Source organism: Grammomys surdaster, unplaced genomic scaffold (genome assembly GCF_004785775.1).
Source record: "Grammomys surdaster isolate TR1022 unplaced genomic scaffold, NIH_TR_1.0 220, whole genome shotgun sequence".
In the NCBI taxonomy this organism is placed as follows: Eukaryota; Metazoa; Chordata; class Mammalia; order Rodentia; family Muridae; genus Grammomys; species Grammomys surdaster.
The window spans coordinates 612218-635208 of NW_021604665.1; the positions used below are offsets into that span (position 1 = coordinate 612218).

The 22991-nt window shown below is 49.6% G+C and overlaps 1 protein-coding gene across 1 annotated transcript in view; it reads right to left on the reverse strand.

Moving 5' to 3' along the window:
* Positions 1 to 401: 401 nt before the first annotated feature.
* Positions 402 to 22991, reverse strand: part of Nup210 (nucleoporin 210) — a 103998-nt gene continuing 81408 nt past the window's right edge. Inside the window, exons 28-40 of the mRNA XM_028773004.1 lie at positions 21641 to 21799; positions 18807 to 18898; positions 17274 to 17448; positions 15741 to 15916; positions 13786 to 14006; positions 12209 to 12345; positions 8754 to 8877; positions 7295 to 7441; positions 5891 to 6141; positions 4724 to 4940; positions 3369 to 3464; positions 3207 to 3290; positions 402 to 1809 (exon numbers count right to left, since the gene is read on the reverse strand). Coding sequence (XP_028628837.1) covers positions 1712 to 1809; positions 3207 to 3290; positions 3369 to 3464; positions 4724 to 4940; positions 5891 to 6141; positions 7295 to 7441; positions 8754 to 8877; positions 12209 to 12345; positions 13786 to 14006; positions 15741 to 15916; positions 17274 to 17448; positions 18807 to 18898; positions 21641 to 21799 — 1977 coding nt within the window. The 3' untranslated portion in view covers positions 402 to 1711. The remainder of the gene's footprint in view (positions 1810 to 3206; positions 3291 to 3368; positions 3465 to 4723; positions 4941 to 5890; positions 6142 to 7294; positions 7442 to 8753; positions 8878 to 12208; positions 12346 to 13785; positions 14007 to 15740; positions 15917 to 17273; positions 17449 to 18806; positions 18899 to 21640; positions 21800 to 22991) is intronic.

Below are 22991 nucleotides of genomic sequence, written 5' to 3' on the forward strand. Positions count from 1 at the left end.
CCTGGCTTGGGTGGGACCTGTGAGAGCTCCAGGAAGGCAGGTGAGACCAAGGGTGTGTGGCAAGGGAGGGTGGCAGAGAGTTGGTCCTTTGAGGCCTTCAAGATCTTGGGAGTAGAGCCCTGGGGGGAAGGGCAGGCAAAGGCCATTTTAAGGGGAAAGTCACATTTTAGATGACAACGAAGGAAGGAGATGGAAGAATGACAGGTGCCTGAGAGGACTGGCAGGAAGTGGAGGTAAGGGGGACTGTGCTGTACTCCTGCAGACAAGGTCTTGCTACTGCCCCTATGTCTAGCGTAGGGAGACCCCATGGCCAGAGAGGAGAGAAGGGCACCATTGGAAACAGGTCATCAGTCATAGTAGACAACCAGGCAGAGTCAGTACCCCCAGGAACTACCACATCCTTAAGAAACTACACAGAACTTTATTGAACAAATGCAGGGAAGGCTCCATAACAGCTCCAGGGGGAGATTGAGCGGCAGGCTGGGCACCAATCTTGTCCCCAGCTGCAAAAAAGTCCATCCTGTGGCTCAGCCTCACAGGATACAAGGGATCACACAGGACCTTCAAAAGCTAACTGAACTCTGGTGATGTGATGGCCATGTATGTCCACTTGGAGGAGAGTCTCTGGCTCTTTCTGACAGCGCCACAACACCTGGACCTGAAGCAGACTGGCCATGTCCCTGAGCTCAGACGTGAACACGAGTTATACTCCCAAGCCATCCACTTCTGTTCCTGGGCCAGCTAGGAGAGTGCTGGTGGCAGAAGAGGAGGAGAGGAGGACAAATAGAGTGGCTCAGATCCGCTGAGGTACTGCATTCGGTGTCTTCCAAGGCAGAATAGCAGATCACACTGGGTCTCTCTGCTCCACTAGTCACAGTAGCATCTCAGAACAAACCGAGATCAGTGGTTTGTCCTGCCAGGGGCTGCGGGGCAGGGCTGAAGATGCTCTGACTACTCCCAAGCTGCCTCAGGGACAGCGAGAAGCACTCCAACACCAGTGACAGAGGCCCTTCTGCCAAAACAAGACTGAAGTCCTCCTGGAGCTCTGAAGGGAGGGCCACTCTGCTGAGGTTCGGTAACTATCACAGTAAGAAGGCTCAGACAGCACAGGGCTCCGGGCATGGTGTCCCCTAGGGGATACCCACACCTGCTTGTCCCCCACATTTCCTAGCAGCAGTAGGACAAGGAGAAGAGTGAGTTTTCATGAAAAAAAAAAAAAAGCCCACAAAAAAGGGCTGGTGTGTACGCATGTGCCAATGGACAAGCTCTTGCCAAGCAGGTATGAGACTCTGGGTTCTATTCGAAGCACCACAAAAACCCCAGGAGTAATGAGAAAATCCTTTCCCTGAGATCGCTACAGTGACATCATCTGTAGATGATGTAGAAACAGCTTCCAGCTACTCAAACCCATGAACAGGGAGTGAACTTCCTCCAGCAGAACAAACACAAGACTAAGCAGCACCCCCAAATCCTGCACGCCACACGAGAAGGAGGGAACCAGGAAGCCCTGGCCCTCAAGGCTGGGAAAGAGATTTAAAAGCAAACAAATTAAAAACCCTTGCTTGTGTGAACCAGGCAGTGGTTCAACACAGCCAGAACAGTGAGGATGGCCTAGGGCCCAGGCAGGGTTTCACCCTGGTGTGAAAATGATAGTGACCCTCCTGTCCAGGTGTCAGGTCAGCTGTGCAGCAATACCAGCCCTGCATACTGCCTAGTGAGAGGCATAGGCTGGGCTCCAGAGCCCTGAGGGAGGGCTGGCTTTGCGACCAGAAGGCAGTGTGTTGAAAGCAGCCGGAGATGAGGCAAGATCTGGGGAGGAAAGGGAAGTGAGTATGGAGGAGTAAGAGCCAATATCCTACCACACTCCTCAGTGTGTGCCTGCAGCATGCCAGGGACTTATACCTGGAACAGCAGAAACTGATGGGTAGGGGAGGCATGGGAAGTTATACCGTTCAACCCGTGCTTCTGTACCCAGAGGCCTTCTGTCTCCTGATTCCCACTTGAGGATGTCTGTCTCCAGTGAACTAGGAGCTGGAGTTGGCTAATCCTTTGGGGTGTGGATGAGACTTTACTGGGATTTTTGAAAGAGTATAAAATTATGGTCCTTGGGACCAAGACTGTGTGTGTGTGTGTGTGTGTGTGTGTGTGTGTATATTTTTTTTTCCAGTCAGAGTCTAGGGAGGATCACATGACACATTGTGACATTGTGTTATCTCTCCATGGGGCTAAGAGGATGGAAGAACCAGACTCTTGAGCACAATGCTGATGTAACAAGGACCTAGAGGCAAGTGAAAGGAACTTTAGGAGATGTTACTAAGACCCTATGGTAACTTAACAAACACTGGGAGGAAGGGTCAGAAAGGCCTGTAGCAGAACAGCTCTGCAACAAGCCAAAGCCACAAGGACAGCCACCACCCAGCATGCTGGGATACTCAGGAGTCCTGCCTTGAAGACCAGAGGCAGCAGGAAGAGGCCCTGATCCCTGGGTGTGCAGCACACGTGTGTGTGTGTGTGTGTGTGTGTGTGTGTGTGTGTGTGTGTGTGTAATGGGGGTGGGGAGGTTATCTCCCAGAGACAGTGCTTCTGGATATAAAACCGTCCTCTGACAAAACTCTGTAACACTGAGATGAGCAGACACTAGGCTCAAGGGACTCTTACACAGGCATCAGACTACCAAATAGGAGTCAGGAGACAAAGGTCTACAGGGTACCACTGCACGGGTAGGACACTGCACAGTTCCAGAACTCTTGGAGAGAAGTACCCCAGGAATTGTAGAGGGTAACCAAGACCTTAGGCTGTCAGAGACAAATACATTGCTTAAAGGAGTGGGCTTTCCTAGATTTCTTTATGGGAGTATCTCTCATCAGGACAGTCTAGAATCTCCATCCTCCCATCCCAACCTGACCTCTCAGTGGTAGCCCTGTTTGTCTGTTCTGGAATTCACTTGCTTAGACAGCACTGTCTCTACCAACTCCTCCCACCCCCCACAGCCTGCTGGGGACACCTACGAGGAGTTAGGACTAGTATCTGAGTCCCTGTGACACACTCGTCCTCTGGTACAGCTGTCTCTGGGGCTCAGCTATAACTGTCCCCTTTGCTCTGACAGGCTGTGAAAACTAGGGTTCAGGGCCTGGATCCCACCCTTCCCCAGGAGATGACTCTTTTGTGGAGGCACTCTAGGCTATGCCTGTGGCTGAGGTACTCACAGTGGGGGCTGTGCTGAGGGCTGGCACGGGGTGTGAGGGCCAGGGGTGAAGCGAGTTCCCGGGGTGCACAGACTGTGTGGTAGGCTGCAAGAGTACAGACTGGTGAGAGTGGGAGGGGTGAGAGCATGCGGGGTGTAGAAAGGGGTATGAGGTTGGCCTCACCTATAATGGTGACTGCTGTCCCAGCCAGCAGGGCGAAAAAGGTGAAGAACATGACTTGATAGGAGTCCAGGAAGTGTGACAGGAGGCTGGCTCCATCTGCAACAGGGCAAAGACAGACATCACAATGCCAGAGCCATAGCTGGGTCCCCTGAGTTCCTGTGCTATTAGACATTTGCATGGTCCACCAGGTCCTACTGGCTGGGATGCAGGGGCAAGCCTGTCTTAGATACGAGGTGTCTAGACAGGGCAACATCTCCTTCTGTCATCTCTGTCCTTTCCAGATCGTATCCTTAGGTACCAGCTGCGCACATAAGGTTTGGGTGTCCTTTCTGTCAAAGAGGCAGCTAGGCTGCTCCAAAGAAAGAGAAGCAGTTCTGAAAAATGCCCTGTGGGCTTTAGAGCTTGAGGGATTTGGTGGGCCAGAGGCTCACAGGACAGGCACTCCTGTTCTGACTCCTTCCTAAGAGCCCAAGGGTGGAGGTGGGTAGCACTTCTGCCCCAAAGCTACCCACCTCTGTGGAGTTGCCTGAATCCAAGATCCCTGCTGCCTATCTGTCACAGTGTTACACTCTTTACTTGTCCCAAGTACTCTCTGGTAGAGAGACCAGACTGCAGGGCCCTCCCCTAGCTACTGGTCCCTTCAATCTATGCCCTATGTCTTTGTAGCTGTCTTCTGCATGCCCACAGGCAGCTGAAGCAGGACAAGCCTGTACACAGCCAGGTAGGAAGTGAGTAGCTCCTGGCATCAGGAGGTCCCTGAGCTAAGAGCTGTCCTCACACTGGACTTCCTGGGGCAGTTGGGCAGGAGTCCCAGTCATGAATAATGTTACTTCGACATAGCCCAACACACGTCTGGGAAGGAGAGTCTAATCCTGTGTTAACCAAGAGGTGATGCTTGACCGGCAGTCTAAGGCAGTTGAGGATATAGGTCAATGGGTTCTCTGAGGGAAATGACACTATATGCAGAGGAAACAGTGATGCCAATGTCTCAGACCGGGGCCTTGTGTTCCAGAAACAGGCAAGAGGTTAGTGCTAGATCAGGAAGCACAAGGGGAGGCGAGTCATGAGTGGTCAGGAGACACCATATGGGTCTCAGGGGCCACTGCAGGGGTGTGGGCTTTACACTTGAGAGATGGAGCCACAGCAGGATATTGGGCACAGGGCCTTGCTGAGGATGTGGTGACAAGGGAAGTATTGTGGCATTGGTGACAGAAAGAGATTGTCTCTTTGAGAGACATTTTATATTTCTGACTCGTCCAACTTTCACATTGTAAGTGTCCACCGACACTCAAGCCCCCCTGCCCCGGCTCTCCCTGCCCAGGTCTGGGTCAGTTGATGTTGCATCTATGACTCACAGGGACCAGGCCCACGACGATCCAACACGAAGGCCACAGTGACTGGAATGGTGATGGCCTGGTTAGTGGCAGGGCTGGAGAAGGTCAGGGCAGTGGACAGAGGACCCTGGCTGCCAGCTGTTGGATCTAAGACACCAACTGTGTATGTGATGAAGCTGGGCAGCCCAAATGACTTCTCTTTCACGAAGGCTAGCACAGCCGGGGATCCGGATTTCACCTGGGAAGAAGGCAGCATTGAGGAGGCACGCTCTTCAGGGAGTGCACTCTGCAGTGTCCCACAGGTGGGACTGTAGGTACCCAGCTTCTCTATGGACACACCCTTCTAACCACAGATGCTAGACTTCTCTCCCAGAAGAACCAGGCGGGCCCTGATACCCCAAAGCATGACCCACATTCAGTCTGCTAAAGAGGATGCGATCAATATTACTGAATTCTTGTTAAGCATAAAAATGTTAGCCAACCCAAAGTGGCACCCAAAACCAAGTCTCCACAAGCAGCATTCCTAGGTCATCGGGCTGCCACAGCAACTATATATATACTTCTTCATCTCTTGTGAGCAATTAACCGTGGCAAGATAAGAGAAGCAGGCAACAGGGATCCTCCAGCCATACATCAGAGCTCTCCCTGTAGGTTTTCTGGACTGAAGCCTCAGAGACCAGTCATACATCAGCCAGAAGAAAAGGGGGAGAAGAAGATGAAGGGGAGGAGAAGGAGAAGGAAGAGGAAGAGGAAGAGGAAGAGGGAGAGGAGGGAGAGGAGGGAGTAGGAAGTGGCAGCAGCAGCAAAGCATGGAGAGGAGAGGCCTATCCTGATATGGAACAGGGCACCCTGAGTTGGAATGCACTCCTGTACTAACTGTACAAAGCACATTCTAACCCTAACCATTAACTCTAAACACTAACCCTAACCACTAACCCTAGCCACCAATCCTAACGTCTAACACATTTTACACACTGTTAAGCCCAACCTTTAACACTGACCCTAGTCTGTAAACAAGGCAACTAAAAATATTTCTAACTTCAAGCCTCAAACCGACCCTAGTCCTAGCCCTAACCCTAACCCCAAACGCTAGCTCTAATCCTAGCCCTAACCCTAGCTCTAGCCCTGCACTCTAAATGCTAATCTGAACCATCTCTTGCCTGACCCAAAACCCCCACAGCAGCTTACCTCCAAGCTTTCCAGAATCTCCACAGCACCAAAGACCTTGATCTCGGAGCTGGTATAGTGGTTGCTCAAAAGGATTTCTGCCTGGTTGGCATAGAGCCCTGGACTGAAGGGGACCTCGGCTCCCACCTGCTCTACAGAGCTATGGCTGCTGGGGATGGAGGCAGTGACCGCCAGTGAGGTCTTCTTCATGTTCAAGTGCTTCAGTTGCTTATCTGTCAGCCTGTGCATGGTAACCGAGCAGAGGTACTGGCCTGTGGAGAGAAGGCTTATTCTCCTGTGTGTCCACAAATCCACACCTTGGCCCCACAATATGACAGGGGAAATCCTAGACACACTTGAGAGGGAGCTGATAAGCCACTTCCTCCAGGAGGCCTTCTAGGAATACCCCTTCAGAGGCCCTGGGCTAGCCTAGACACCTTCTCTGTAAGAAACGGTCCTCTCATTTTCTCTGAATCTTCTGATCATGAGGTTTCCATCTGAATAGTATTCTTGGGACAGGCATCATATTTGGGCCAGCTCTGCTGCTCAAGCCCCAGCCAGCCTATTCTAGAGCAAGGGCAGATAATGGCACATAGACCCATGATCCAACCCTGGGCTATAGGTCAAGACAGAGCTGACTCCAAGATGCCCCTGTTCCAGGTGTAGCAGAAGGCTGTGTGGATGACGACTGTCTGGTCCTGTCCTGTCCTTAGTGCCTGGCCCAGGGCAGATGAGCCAGGTGTAATGAGCAGGGCCTCAGGCAGCTGGGCAACCTAGAATCTGGGCACATGGGCTGAACCCCATCAGTGACACACAACTAGAAGCACACACACTAGATGAGTTAACTTCCTTGTTCAACAAGGCATGCTAGACAATGGTGAGGCCCTGGGTACCAGTCATATATCAGCAATACTCTGCACTCTCTCAACCAGTAGCATTCCATGCCATGCAGTGGGGCCAGGCAGCATCACCAGCCTCAAGTCGGGGTCGTCAGCCAACCACTGTAGTGCCCTGAGCTTTGGAGTGGTTATGTCTCAGCATGCTCGAATACAGCCCATGACTGTTTCATATGGTGCCAATCACCTCTCATTTGCTCTATGCAGGCAGTGGAAGACAGGGAATCCTCAGTCTAAAGAGGGAGGTTTAGAAGGGTAAGCCTCTATTTAAAGCTGAGAGGTGCGATTATAGAAAAGGACTCCAGTCTGGGTTTGGTGCTGAGCTTTGCAGAGTGTAGGTGATGTCAAAGGTGACTCCCTCTTGGCAGGCATAGAGTAGCAACAGAGATTATAGGCTGTTAACAGCCCCAGGCTGGCCTCCCAACAATCTTTGCCTGACTGGACTTATGGGCATCATGAAGTACACACTTCTGACCAACCCCAGGCATCCAGCAGGCACTCACTGCATTTAAATTCTTTGCAAATTTACCTAGAGCAGCATCAAATCCTGGTTCCACAGTGAAGACATCACGAGCAGGGAAGTCAAAGACATCTTGCTTGAACTGGAGTTGGCAGCTGATGAGAGTCTCTGGGTGCAAGGCTTCAATGGCCTCTTGCTGGGCAGGGGAGCACTCACCTAAAGGCACAGGGTTGGGGGCAGCGATCAGATGAGAAGGGTTTGGGCCAAGCACAAGGCTACCACAGCCATAACCAACTAAGATGAGAGAACAGGCCCTACAGAGCTGGGCAGGCATGAATGGCACCAGTATCCCATATTATTCCCATTCAGGGAGCTCAAGAGTCCATGAGGTTTGGTGAAGGTACTATGTCTTTTATTAAACCTAAGGATCTTGACCCAGAGGATGAGCTACTCTGGATCCCAGGGCCACCTCAGATGAGAATTCCAGCATGAGCACTGAGCCTGCACAGAGGCCATTGTGACAGGAAATCTACTCATGTGTGGCCTGGTTGTCATCAGCAAGGAGAATGTCCATTGGCCACTTGCTTCTTCTTCTTTTTTTTTAAAGATCTATTTTTATTTTATGTATGTGAGTACACTGTAGCTGTCTTCAGATACACGAGAAGAGGGCATCAGATTCCATTACAGATGGTTGTGAGCCACTGTGTGGTTGCTGGGAATTGAACTCAGGACCTCTGGAAGAGTAGTCAGTGCTCTTAACCTCTGAAACATCTCTCCAGCTCGGCCATTTGCTTCTGAACATTGGGAGGACAGAGGCTCTCTATAAACACACTGCACGTAATTCTGGCAACAGTAGACTATTTTCCCACTTGCACTAAAGGAGGAAAACAGCATTTCCATGATGTAGTAAATGTACCCCATTAATCACAATGAAAATAGTGGAACTTAATTCATCCGTTAAGTGGTTAAAAAAAAAAAATCTGTATCGACATATTTATTTCTGGCATTTGCTGTCCAGGGCTGTCACAGGCAAAGAGTGAGATGGAATGTTCTATGCATGACCAGGGAGAGGTAATTATAAAAATCAAAACCAGCCACCAGCCTGTGATGCCATTAGTTTCTACCATCAGCTGCGGTGGACTGTGGCTCGCTCTGCTCATGCCCTAGGGCTGCAATCACAGCTCTGACTCAGCGCAGGCAGTGTCTTGGAGCTGTGCTCTTATGAAGGCGCCTTTCATGCTTCGGCTTATGGAGGCCTCCTATTTCTTAAGAGTTGGAAGGAACAGATGAGCAGGGGCTAAAGGCTCTCTCTGGAGTTAGAGATGAGTCTGAATAAGAAGAGGGCTGAGGGTGTGGCTCAATGGTATAGCATGTGCTTGTGCTGTTATAGCCCTGGGTTCAGTCCCCAACACCACAAAAAAACAAAACCCAAACAGATAAAACCACATCTAAAGGGCACAGATGCTACTCCCCACTCTCCAAGTCTGGCAAGGTAAGCCCAAATACCCAGAGCCTACTCATTCTGTACCAAGTAGGTTAGAGCTCCTGTCTCCCACGCTGACAGTCACTTTGGAGGCTGTGGCTTCCTGGATACTGGTCTGGGCAGAGTGGAGGCGACGGGCCACAATCTTCTGAGGGGTGCTGACCACTATCTAGGGAAACAAGTGAGTTGTGATGAGCGATGGTCACATGCTGGCTTGTGCTGGGTGTTCTTCATGACCATACCTGCAGCTTATATCACCTATACCCCAGGCAATAAAACCAATGAGCTCACAGCTTAAACACCTGCTTGGGGTGTGGCAGGGTTATCTGTTAGAGCCCTAACTGGCCACCCCAACTCTCCTACCCTAAGAGAGCAAAGCTAGAACTGATATCAAAACCAAGGCAGGAGGAAAAGCCAGGGCACCTGGCAGAGCTGGATCAGCAGGAAGGCCAGGGCTAACAGCAGGCTGAACATACTTAGTGGTCCAGACAGGCCACATGCTCCTGCCATCATCTTTCCTCTGCTCACAGATCTGGATAACTAATCTTGTCACAAGGACAGAGGATCCTTATCCAGAATGGAACAATCAGACCCATATGTGTACAGTTACAAGGGTTCCCAGAGGCCAGCATGCTCGATGTACCCCTTGAGCATACTCTATCCCCTATGCAGATCTTCCTCCACTGGGATGTCTATTTTTTTCTGCAAGAACCACAGCCCCATGCTCCTCTCCAGCTAACATGCTGACCACCCTTTCTGGTGGGGGCAAGTGCTTTGGAGGCTTTTCTTGTGGGTCCCTTTTGTGCAGCATAGTAAAGTCATGGTAGCAGGAAAGGTTCCCTTGGCCTGCAGCTCACAGCCCCACCATATATGGGCCTTGGTCCCTCTGGCCTTACCAGTACTTCCAGCCATCACTGTACTGCCTCCTTCTAGGAATAGCTGCTGCCCAGGGACCAACAGAAGTGCCCTGCACTGCCATCCCTGGCTCTCCCACACATTTTTTTTTTCTTCCTGGCCACAATGGCTCTTCTCACAATTTCTCCTTCTCTGTCTGGCCTACTCCTGTTATGATTATCCCACATTCAGGTGTATCCCAACATACCATCCCTGTGCTAGACAGCCCTATGCAGCTCCAGTCTTTGGAAAGAGACACAGGGACTGCAAACTCACCACCCAACTGTGTCCTTCCCACCTTAGCTGGAGAAGTGACACCCACTTCAAACACTCCAGGACCCACTCACCATCTTCTTTTCTTCCGCACACACAATAGAATAGGGCTTCTATTTCCTTCTCAGAGTAAAGAACCATCACATACCAGGTCAGTGGTGACAAACCCAGGAGACTTACTCCAAACCCTCCTCCACACCATCCCATCCAGTCTACCAGCAGGTCATCCTACAGCAGCTCCACCACTATGTGCCCCTGATCTGCATCATTCTGATTTAGAACCTAAGTTTATGTAGTGTGATGTAAGCAAGCTACTACCCTACTCTCCAATGGGAACATCAGCAAACACAGAGTGGAGCAAACGCCTGTGAGACTCTGTCTTAGTCAGGGTTTCTATTACTGAGATGAAACACCATGACAAAAAAGCAAGATGGGGAGGAACGGATTTATTCGGCTTACACTTCCAGATCACAATCCATCACTAGAGGAAGTCAGGACAGGAACTCAAGCAGGCCTGGAACCTGGAGGCAGGAGCTGATGCAGAAGCTATGGAGGGGTGCTGCTTACTGACTTGCTTAACGTGACTTACTCAGCCTGCTTTCTTATAGAACCCAAGCCCACCAGCCCAGGGGTAGTACTACCCACAGTGGGCTGAACCCTACCATTGATTACTAATTGAGAAAATGCCTTACAGCTGGATCTCATGGAGGTATTTCTCAAGTGAGGCTCCTTTCTCTCTGATGTTTCAAGCTGACACACAAACCAGCCAGAGAACAGATACTAAGTGCCAACTGACCTGCTCCCTCCCCAAGTTAGCTCACTCTGCTACATCACAGTGTGGTATATCAGTGGTTGATCTTGGATTTGAACCCAGACAGACAAACCATGTGACTTGAGTGTCTAGGATGCCCTAAAATCCTTAAGCTGTTGTAATCTCAGCCTCTCAGGAAGTGACACTGCAGGGATACGTCCAGCGAAAGCTACCCTTAAACCATTGCACCCAGCTTCCTGGCTTCCCCAGCACCTCATGATCTGCCTATAAAGCCAGACTGTAAGTCCCTCCCACACATATCCTATGGTTCAGCTCACTTGGGATTCTCTCTCAAGCCCCATATACCCTGGTGACTGCTGGCCCTCATGACCATTCTTAGGGACCTCTCCTGTGAAGCAGAGCTTTATTAATCAGAGTGCCTCTATCTGCAGCTGCTCGTCTGAACCACAGCACTAAATATGCAAACTATTAGGTTAAACTGCTGGATTCGATAAAGCTCACGCTGGCTCTAAAAAATGAGACAGGTTTGGAACTCAGCCAGACTAGGGTCATTGACTTATTCTTGGTTGGAGAGAAAGGGTTTTGTTCACTTTCATAAAGACTCAAAGGTGACTTGCTGGGAGAAGTTTTATTTTGCTGGGTGATACCAAATCACTGGGTTGCCCATCTCATGCCTGAACTCCCTCAGGAAAATGTCCACCCCAATGGCTGCTCGGTCATGCTGGCAGCCAGAAAAGCGTGGGTGTCGGTGGATGGGTAGAATCAATTGACCAGATCTCTCCTCCCAACGCTGGTTTGGACATGAGAGGAACGCTTGGGATGGAAGGAAACTGGTTTCCATCTCACACTTAGTGGGTGGCTGATTCTCCTAGATCTTGACAGCTGCAGACAGCTCTGGCAGGAGGCCTGGTTATTTGTTTCTTAAAGAAAGGGAATCAGAGGTACAGCCAGGCTTTGTACCTGCTGCTTTGGCAGCTTTGGATTCAACCAACAACAGATCAAAAATAGTCAGAAGAAAAGTGCATTTGTTCTGAGCAGAGACAGGCGCTTCCTAAATAGCACAGGCTAACAACAACTCACACGACATAGCATCAGTTAGCTACTGTAAGTCAGAGGTGATTTCAAGCATACAGGAGGTAACAAACACCAGGGATGCAAAGGAGATTCAGTTCAAGAACAGCCTGGGCTACACAGTAAGACCCTGTCTCCAAACAAACACAAAAATGAAAGACCATGAGATAAAATAGACAGGAGGTGTTGAGGTCTTATGCCTTTGTGGAAAGAGATCTGGTCATGATCAGGTTCTGGTCCCAAGGGGAATACACACTATGATGTGCTAGGGGTCAATAGTGGACTATGTATGTTTGCTTGCTTGCTTGAGTTTTAAGTAAGTCTTGCTGTGCAAGCCAAGATGGTCTCAAATTCAAAATAATCTTTCTTCCTCAGCCTTCCAAGCACAAACATGGGTCTCTAAGCCTAATTACAGACACACACTGATGCTCTTGCTGCCTCTAACAGGGTTGGTTGGCCACAATCGCCTCTGGCTGCCCTCAAGTCCTACCTCCTTGAAGGTCTTCAGATGTCCAGCGATCTCATAGTAAACAGTCACAGACCCTGCTTCTCGGGCTATAGCCGCACCTGTCTTAGGGTCAATGTAGAGCACATTGCTGGCTGAGGAGCTCCAGGTCCCTGAGACACCTGGGAGAATGAGCCCAGATATCATTCATTTTGTTCATATTTGGACACCATTGCCCAAACCTAGCTCCCCATTCCCCTCTGCCTGTGAGGGATTCTTCAGCTTCAGGGAGAAATCTACATAGGCCAACCCTGAAGTGGTCCTTCCACCTTCCCAGCTCTGGCCACCTGCACCTCTTCGTCTGCACCTGTTCTCAGGAGGTGCAGCCCCCCCTGTACCTTTCCATCTGGAATCTGTTTTCACATGATGCTTCCCCATTCTTTGTCCTGGGCGGGCTGGGGCTATGTCTCTGGGCCCCTGTCTCCCCACCCAGCACTATCACTTCCTCTTTAAAAACAGGGAGCAGACCTCACTGGTGATGTGTTGATAATAAAAATAAGAAATCATAGACTGGAGAGTTTGCTCAGTGGTTAAGAGTGCTTACTGTTCTTGCAGAGGACACAGCAACAGGCAAGACACTCATACACATAAAATAAACAATGATGATGACGATAATCCAGCCCAAACCAACTGAATATTCATAAAATTGCTATCTAGATTAAACAGATAAAATTTACTCTGTAAATACTTAATTTAGTAACATTTCTATAATATGTGTAACATACTTTAAATGCCTCTTTGAGAAGGCAGATGCTAGGCTAAGTGCCACACAGCACTTGGTTCCCAATAAAAAATACAATTAAAAAATTTCCTTCTATCTATAGCAGATAAGTTTTATTTCTATCTTCCTCCCTTCCCCTATCTCCTCTTTTCCTCTTCTGGAGACAAGTTCTCATTGCATGCTATGTTAACCTGGAACTCACTGTACCGATCAGACTGGTATCAAACTCGTGTCAGTTGTCCAGTCTCAGCCTCCTCAGTGTTGGGATTGCAGGTTGAGTCACCATGCCTGACTACTATTTAATTTCCTTTGGAAGTGATTTCATGAGACTAAAGAAAGGGGGCCAATCAGGAGAAAAACAAGTATCTGTGGATGACTTACAGGGGTGTGGGAATGGTGTGGGGACTCATTTTCTGCTCAAGTGTCCCAGAGCCATGTATGAATGTATGTATGTACCACTAGACACACAATCTATCTGATGACAGGTTTGTCCCTAGCTGCATCAACCATATTGTAATATGGACTTGCAGAGGCAATTGGGTGATGAAGTATACACACAGGACACTTCCACAAGAACAGAAAATTCTACTGGGTAGTGCTATTTCAAGGCAGGGGTGGGCAGACTTTTGCCACAAACCACTAGACAGTGAACACAGATGGCTGCATGGCCAATACCATCTCCACTGCTACCTGGCCCCAAATGAACATGCATTGCCAAGTGGCAGAGTGAATGTGGCCCTTGGACAGTATCCTCTGAGCCACCTGTACAGCTCCTACGATGTGATATCAAGCACCTTCTGTGGTGCCATACCCTAGCATGAACCAGTCACATCCCTCTTACCTCCCAGGCTAATGAGAACACTAGCCAGACAGAGGATGTCACCCACCACCACAGCTCCAGACAACTCTGGGGTGATGGCCTGTAGGACGGGTAGCGGCACAAAGTCGGAGAGGCCAAGGTGCTCCACATCCCACACATGGAGCAGTGTCAAGCCCACACTGACTGTGCGGATGATGCAGGTGTTGTTGGTGGCACCCTTGCCGATCTGCACAAAGTCATCTCTAGGGACAGGAGAAAGGAGGGCTGAAGCTCAGAAGAGAAGGCAGAGGGGAAACATAGAAAACGTATACAGCCCTATCCCCTACTGAGCAATCCTGGGGCTGACTGTGGTCCCAGACGTGGCTCTACTGCAGGAGACACAGACTTGACACCTCCTTCCTTGTTATCCTCACACTCAGAAGGGAAGCAGAGGCCCAAGGAAGAAAATGACCCAGAGGAAATGGTAAGAAGGTGCAGGCTGCCTTTCACCATGTGGCTGGTTCAAGCAATGCTGTGCTGTCTGTCTGGTCCTGTGAAGCAGGAACAAGGATGGATATGGTGCATCTGTTGTGTGAGGATCAAACAAGGCTGGTAGTGGGAAGGCACTCCAAACACACCCGCACAACCCTCATTGTGAGGGATGCCAGAGGTGAACTTAGAGCAGCTAGGAGTGAGGGCCATGTTGTCTGACTCCATCCAGACCTCTTCCATCTTCCATGATGGTTGCTATGAGCAGGTGTTCCTGGCCACACAAGGCCTGAGTGACTTCTATGGTATGGCAAAGGGTGGCCAGACCTGGGCTCAACCTCCCCCAAGGCAGACAGACAGATGGTACTATGTGTCGAGCCCCACATGTACAGAGGCCCTCATGACTACTCTCTCATGGATGGGTTAGGTATATTCTCTGTGTGAGATGTGGCAGTGCCCTGGGGAGATGAGCTACCTTGTCAGAATCACAGGATCCACAAAAATCAAAGCCAGGCTTGCAAACTGGTTTCCTGCTCAGGCTCCTGCCATGCAATGTCTTTATACCTGTCCTTCAGGGTTCTTAGCCAAAGGGGACACAAGTGTTTTCAGGCCCATGGGAAGCCCAAGTTAAAATGGTAACCAACACCTGGATAGTTCAAGAAGCCAACCTTAGCCAAAGTGTCTCCCTCATACCTCTGCAATACCCCAGGGCAGCACCCACCGACCTTTCAAATCATGGAGTGCTGAGCTCTGTATAAACGTATTCTTAACTACCCAGAGGACACTGATGCCAGACAGGGGAGCAGAGAGAGAGCCACTGCTGTCAGCATTTGGCAGGCCACACCGAAGCCTTGGCCCTCCCGTCACCCTCTCCCACATGACACCAGGACCAAGGCTGTAGCAAGGATTAGAAGTCAGCTAAGAAAACCATGCTTGGAGCTGGGTAAATGTGGTATTCAAACCCCACTTCCTGGCTGGTAGCTCATGGCAAATGGCTTGACCTCTTTGGGCCTCTGTAACAGGGCTAAGGGAGGAACCAGAAAGATGTTAACAGCTGGACTGTGCACAGATGCTCAGTGTGTGGCTTCTCTCTCATGTGCCCATGCAGTGTGGGGCATGTTCATCCACTGATGACAGGAGCATAGTGCCTGCAGATGCTACATTTCCCTGCATGTTCTTTCCTGGTCACATGGAGAGCCTTCCACAAACCCTCCAGTCTCAGCTCTCAGTAGGTGTGCTCTCCTTCCTGCCCATTAGGAAACATCATCATGTAACAACTTCCCCCCACATATAGACAAAGGCCTGGGCCTTTCTTTCCCTCACTCCCTCTGCCTCTTGACTAGATTTGCTGCTTCCAGGCCTGGCCTGTGTGGAGCGGCACGCCAGCCATTTCTTCAGCCATCCTTCCACAGCATCTGCCTTTCTTTCATCACCCATCCAGACCTATATATGAAACCCAGATACAACAAGACCAGCTTCCTGGGAAACAAGGAATGGCCATGTCCTACCTGTTAGTGGCAAAATTAAGGACTGAATTGTGAGCGTGAAAGATGTCTCCAGAGCTGTCGTGGAAGTGGACAGTGAAGGTCACGGTCATCCCCAGAGGCAGAGCCGTCAGTGCCTCCTTGTGCTGAGTGTGCAAGACTGGGCTCATGGAGATCCTCAGGTATGAGACAGGAGAGACCTGGAGGACAGTATACAGGTGTGGTGATACCTGTCCAAGTCCATCCCCATTCCAGAGCACTTAGTGGGTGGGCTGACTTCAGGGTGTGAAGAAGAAAGACTTTGCTTTTTAGAGTTCCTACCTAGCAACACAGTTTCCATCACCCAACACAGCTATTCAGCCTCTAAAAGATTCAGGTGAGCCAGGATCCATGACTGAAAACTTAGGTAATGGTTCACAAGCCCTTTGTGCTGGCTGTGATGTTCAGAGTTCTGGGAGGAGCTGGTTCTCAGGGCACTTGAAGTAGAAGCAATGCCCAGTGGATGGAGAAGTGATGCCACTTGCCTATAGGGTGCTGATGAAGGCCAACAGTGGGACACTTAGAGACATCTCTGAATCCAGGCCCCAGAGAAGGCAGGTAAACAATTATCCTGACTCTAGACAAAAAGCCTCCATGAGGCCATCAGAGTCCAAAGCCCACAAGCCAGGTTAGCTGTTGCAGGGTTGGGATATGATGAACACCTAGTACTTTCTGTCACCCAAAAAGTAGGTGGGATGCACTAGCCATACTCACTAAATGAAACAATCTACAGTCTAGGCCTTAATCAAACTGTCCAGTGACTGAGCGAGCTTTGTCCTCTAGGATTCAGAAGGTGGTGACAATGTGACAGGGTGCCCGAGGAGTAGGTCTCTGTCCCTGGTAGGCACGGAATGTCAGAATAAGCCCTTGGGCAGGGTGTGTAGCCTTGAGTGACAACTGAGTCAGTTTCTCTGACTCACAATGAGCCACCATGTCCACAGAGTTGATGCAATTATTTGTATGTCTGGTACTGAGAACACTTCATGCCAAAAAGAACTGACTCTGTGCTGCCCTGAGCAGGGGTTCAGCAGTGGGTGGAGGGAATGTCGGTGGTCAGGCACAAGAGAGGCTATAAGCCTGCTTGCCAAGACTCTGGGACTTTGGGCCTTTTGTGGATCAGTACCCTCCCCCCAACACTTTCTTTCCTTTTTTTTTTTTTAAAATTTTTGTTCTTCGATACAGGGTTTCTCTGTATAGCCCTAGCTGTCCTGGAACTCACTCTGTAGACCAGGCTGGCCTTGAACTCAGAAATCCGCCTGCCTCTGCCTCCCAAGTGCTGGGATTAAAGGCGTGTGCCATCACTGCCCAGCCAGTTTCCCCTTCTATGAAACAAGGTAGGCAGAATCAATAACTCTCTAGGTCATTTGGCCCCAATGGCTTGCAATCTAGCCAGGGCTTTTGTCTACAAGTGATTCTTGGATAAATTCCTAAGTAGAATTCCTCGGTGAATCACTTTTACACCTAAGAGAGTGTCACATCTGAGTTCTTACTCGCAGACAGTGTGAAAAGCAATCCTACCTTTACAGCCACAAGGATAGTCTGATTGGTGCCGAAAGGCTCCTGTGCAATCACTTCGAGGGTGGACACTCCAATTCCAGAGCCGGACACCAGAAACCCCTTCTCATCAGTGTGCACGATGGGGGACTTCTCAGGCCCATCGAGGACACGGTAGCTCAGAATGGCTGCACCATCCCTTTGGGAAGAAAGATGGTCTGTTTTTATGATACATGGAGGAGCTACAGCACAGTCAGGGGCCATGTTAATATCAAGATTTCACATCTGTGACTCAGCAGGACCTCATGGTCCTGTCAGTCATCCAAAGAAGCTTAATTTGGAAAACTCACAACTTCAACAACAGCATATATCCAAGGGTCAATCATCAGGATGGGAAACCATGAGACCAGAGTTTTATCAACCTCACTTTGTAAAAAAGATCATGTCAATGGCAAATCACTTTCTATTACTGAAATGTGGCAGCCTGGGTGGGGAACAACATGGGGGGCGTTTTTTGTATGGACCAAGGGCTAGCCTCTATTTGCAAGGACTGTTAAATGAAAGGTTTACAGCATTTTATGCACTCCTCAACATGGTAACTAAGGAGAGACCTCAGACCTCTAGTTCCCACTTCCTGCAAACTCCTCAGCATGCTAGCACCACTGATCTCCTCTAGATGAGTGTAAGCAAATGTTACAGCCTCTGCCTGAACATTCTTCTATCAGCTCCCTCCTTGTACTCTGAAGAAGTCTTATTCATCCTTTAAAACGCCCCTAAGTCAGGCATCTCCACCTGTGACCCTTCCCCTAAATCTCTACAGAGAAAGTCTTCTCTGAGCTCCACCTGAAAGTCACATACCACTTCCTTACCATCTTTCTGCGACCTCTGAATGCACAGTGTGTCCTTCACCTCTGTGGTCATACAGCCTAGCACAGCATCTGCTCCTGAGTTATTTCTGGCTGAATGAACTCTGAGTGCCTCAGGCAACATGGTTGTGTGGCCCAGAGTCCCCCACTCACCAACTGCTACTGAAGTGTAAGTCATGTTATGAAAGGTGTCCCTGGTGAATCTAAAGATGAGCCACAGTTGTAGCCAGCCTTTAAAACAAGAAGTCACCAGCACTGACATGTGCTCTCACCTCCTGGGGACCTCAGTGCAGCTTTTCCTTTGGTAGGCTGTGGTGGGGCCCAAGCTCTGCATTCTACCCTGTTCCCCAGCGCCACTGTTATTGTAAATTCATGGGCTCTACTTGAAGTGGCAAGTCTTGCAAACACAGGGCCATTTGAAAAATTTAACACTTCTAAGTTAGTACTTTGGTCCCTTTTAAAGACTGAATTCTGCAGTGTTCATAAAATGGTTTTTGGCAACAGGGAACAGAAGAGGGATCCAGAAAGGTTATGGCAGAGCAAAGCATGTCCATAGGAAGAGAAGAGGAGGGGGATGCACATCACCCAGAAAGATTCCCTGCATGCTCAGGGTACCTGACAACTTTGACAAATGGCTCGTCGGATGGGACGAGAGTGTGTCCTCACAGAAAACAGGAGCTGAGTCACAAACCTGTTTGTCTGCAGCTTTATAAACGAGTTGGGTGACATTAGTATTTGTTCTGCTTCTATTTCAGGGTTCAGCAGCCGCAGTTTTTCAAATACCTGGAAAAGAGTGAGCCATATTTCCTACCCCAACCAGATTCACATCCAATCTGAGCATCTGCTCTCCCTCAGTGAGGGCTGAGAAGAGAGTTGAGGTGCTCTTGCACCTCATGGGCTCTTAGCACTTCCCAGGTGGCCTGGGGTGTGATAGAGAGGGCTGGCCTTTAGGGTGTGACAAGGCCAGGCCAAATATGATCCCTTCACTCACAGATATTCTGAGGCCTTGAGGGGAATTTGATCCTTTCCCCATATAGCCCATTACCAACCCAGTCTTACTGTTTAAAGTCTCCTAGGGCTGCTAGGTTTTAGATTGCTTCCAGCCTGGTTCAAGGGCCCACACATTCTGACATTACACTCAACTCCCAGCTTCTGATGAGATCAGATGGGCCTCCCAAGGGGTGTAAGTATCTAGACTTACAGGTGAAGGTGGGCAGCTGGGCAGCTCTCTGAGGAGGAAACAGTTCAAGTTGTTCCTCTGGCACCTCTGTGATCTCTACAGCAGATCTCTATGTGGGTTCTGGAACCACCTGTCTCTAGAGGCTGGGCCTGAGGCAAAAGGCAGCCCATCTCAAAGGGGAGCTGAAAAACAGCCTCAGAGAGACCCAGGGGGCTTTGGTGTCAGGGGCACCTGGGGCAGAATCAGAGGCCATCTCCACACAGGCAGGTGGTCCTGAGCATGGAATGGCCTCACTGACTGACTGGGACCCTGGCTGCGCAGTGGGGGCATCCACAAGCAGACTTCCACCTGTTAAGTGAACTCGCTTTACCATCAACTGTGAGAATGTCAATAGTACCAGCACCTTGGGCAGCAGCATCCATGGGGCAGGCACCAGGGAGTGGTGGGGCATTATGGTAAACTAGAGGGTGGGGCTTCATGTACAGGGAAGCTAGGCTTCATTTCTCTGCTGATTCTACCATGTGATAACACCATACTAACAACAACAACAACAATAACAACAAACCACATTTGTGGGCTGGCCCCACTTTCCTGGTCTGACTTACTCTAACTCCGGTGGTTGTCCAGGAGGGAAATGGACATAGAACCACTCAGACTCAAAACTGCAAAGTCCTGAGTGTTAAGTTATGTGCTTTTTTTTTTTTGTAACTGTGTCTGCCTGTACCTGAGTGTGCGAGCCTCTAGACTCACATGGGTCTGTTACCTATTTGTGTCTTTGTGTAGACACTTGTCTATGTGTCCCTGTGTGAGTGTGAGAGCAGGTGTCTGCTTCTGTTGGTGCACTCACATGTGCGAGGAGAGGCAGTAGAATAGTTATTTCTTTCTTTGAAAAATCGGCTTCTTTGTCTCTGAGCCTAGATGTATGAGGAGGAGGGGAAAGGAAGGATAAAAGCTCATTTCTTCTCCAGGAGGGGATGTGAACCTTTTTGGTTTTTTTTTCTCCTGGTAGTCAGGGGACACCTTCAGTTTTTCTTTGCAGGTTACAAGGGGTCAGGGGTTACAGAATCCCAGATCAGCAGCAAGATGCCTTTGAAGTGAAACACCCTCTCCAGAGGCAAGGAAACTCCTATATTAGAGGTGTGTGTGTGCATGCTCGCGTGCGCACATACACGCGCAGTGTGTGTGTGCGCACCTATAAGGATGTTTCTGTGTGTAAGTTCATGCATGAGTTGGTGCAGAGGTCAGAGGTCATCTTTAGGTATTATGTCTTGGGCACTGTCAGTCTTATTTTTAAAGACAGACTCTCACTGGCCTTGGGCTTGCAGATTAGGTGACACTGGTTGGCCAGCAAGTCCTAGGGATTCCCTTGTTTCTATCTTCCCAATGCTGAAAAGCCAGCACACCAGGCTTTTTTTTTTTTTAAATGTGTAGTGTTCTATCTGCAATGTGTGTATGTATACTACATGTGTGCCTGGTACCCACAAAGGTCAGACCTCTTATAATGGTTATAAATGTGGGTGCTGGAAACTGAACCTGGGTTTTCTGTAAAAGCAACAAGTGCTATAAATCTGAGCCATCTCTCTAGGGGCACACCTGGCTTTTTAATGGATTCTAAGGATCAAACTCAGGTCCTCATGCACAGTAAGCACTTTACTGAGTTATTTCTCCAGGCCAACTACTGTGTTTTACAGGATCTAGAGATACAAAGACTCATCCAGAACGAAAAAGCTCTGGCAGGGGAATTTCTGAGCCAGACTGAGTTGGTCTCAGTGGGGCCAAAGGCTGTCCCTTGCTACAGGACAGAACACAATTCCTCTAACCCTGTATGGCCTTGACCCTTTGTGCCTTGGGCCTCTGGTTCATCTATAAGTAGCCTGCCTGTTGGGCTCCTCATTGGAGTTGTCAATTCCAGAAGCAGAGAGAAGCCAGCCTGCCTCTATTAGGAAGTCTAGAAGTGACTATTAAATGCACAGGGTTAAACTTCAGACATGATAGGCTCCTGTCCCTATCAGCAGTTCCTAATATCAAGTTTCTCTCAGACCTAACTAAGAGTGGGGTGCATTTCTGAATCTCCAGGCCTCTCCACTGGTTATTTACCAGCCAAGCCCTCCCCTTCGGAGCTTCAGTCAGGCTTATCTCTGCCTCCCTGGCACCTTCTGTACACCCTCCTCTCCTCTCCATCTGCCCCCTGCCCTGATGGAGACTGGAGATGGAGGGTAAATGCCTTGAATTCCTCAGCAGTCAAAGGAGCCCTGATAGCTGAGGTAGGACAAGGCCCCATCCTAGGACTCTGGCCACCAGCACTCTTTCCCTTTCATGTGGCTCTCACCCCCCTAGTCCCTTACCTGAATTTGGATCTCATCTGAGAGCTCCTTGCCAAGACCATGCAGCTGCCCAGCTGTGGGGTCCAGAGCTTTGACCACCACTCGAAGTCCAGTCCGACCTTTCACCCGGCCATGCACGTTCATGGCAAAATTGTATTGAGGTGGGAGCCGGATTGATACCTGGAAAAGACATCAAATGTATTTCCAGGATAGAGGCCTAGGGCCCCAGCATCCTCAGAAGGTGATAGACGAATACACTGGCCCCAGATTGGTATCTGACTCTGTTCAAAGCCACTGTCTTGCTACCATTCGGAGGGCAGACCCAGAGTGAAACAGAGTGTTCTTCTAGCATCACTGGCCGCATTCACCATTAGGAGGTGTTTAGAAAACTCTGGGTTCACACAAGATCCACTGTCGATAGAGCAGCATATCCCCAAGCCTTCTGTGTGCACAGGTGTGTCAGTAGTTACCTAGAAGCATGCTGGGCCATGTAAGGTTTCTTGCAGAGACACTGATACATAGTATCTGAATAATAACACTGCTGGTGTTTTATGCTAACAATCTGGGCAATACCCTGAAACTGGGGCCAGGGCCCTAACAAGCATGAACCCTATGGTGTGTAAGCCTGGGGAATTAGGAAACTCTTCCCTGGCTTTGGCCTTGTGCTATCAGCTCCACCATCGTGGTAAAGCCCAGAAAGGGCTTTCTATAGCAACCTCACTCAGAGCACTATAACCAAGGCTCCTGTGGCTAGAGCCTAGAGCCATAGGAGCTGGTACTCTATTCAGTTCCCCCTAACTGGGCAAGCCCTAGGTAAGTCCTTGCTGTCCATGGGCTTTAATTCAAAGTCTTTCCTATCCAGCCCCAGGATCTTAGGAGTGCCTGAGATCCTGGAGGAGGGTTGATAGATAGGGGTTTACCCTGAGATAGACCAAAGCAAAGACCCAATACTTTCTGGCATCATGACAAACGCAGGAGCAAAGTTACAGACTCTGTCCCAGAACCTTCTGGAAGTCAAGTGACTTTCCTGCAAGGTTGGTAACTTATAATCATGTTGCCTTCTGTTAGCAGTCACCTGACTATGGTTTGTTCCCTAGGGTTCTTGTACATTTGGGCACAAGAGGTGATGGAGACCATTTGGAAGGGAACAAGGTGACTGCTGTTGGGGGCACTGTCTTCAGAAGGGGTCATCATAGACTTTGAGGGATTCCTGTTAATCTCTAACAGTGTGTTCAGATGTAGGCAAGTACACACACGTACACACACAGAGAGAGAGAGGGGGGGGGGTGTAGACTCTTCTCTCTTCAAGCCCTGGCTTCCTGTTTCATCATGCCATCTCTCTCTACACATCTCATACCAACTGCCATGTGCC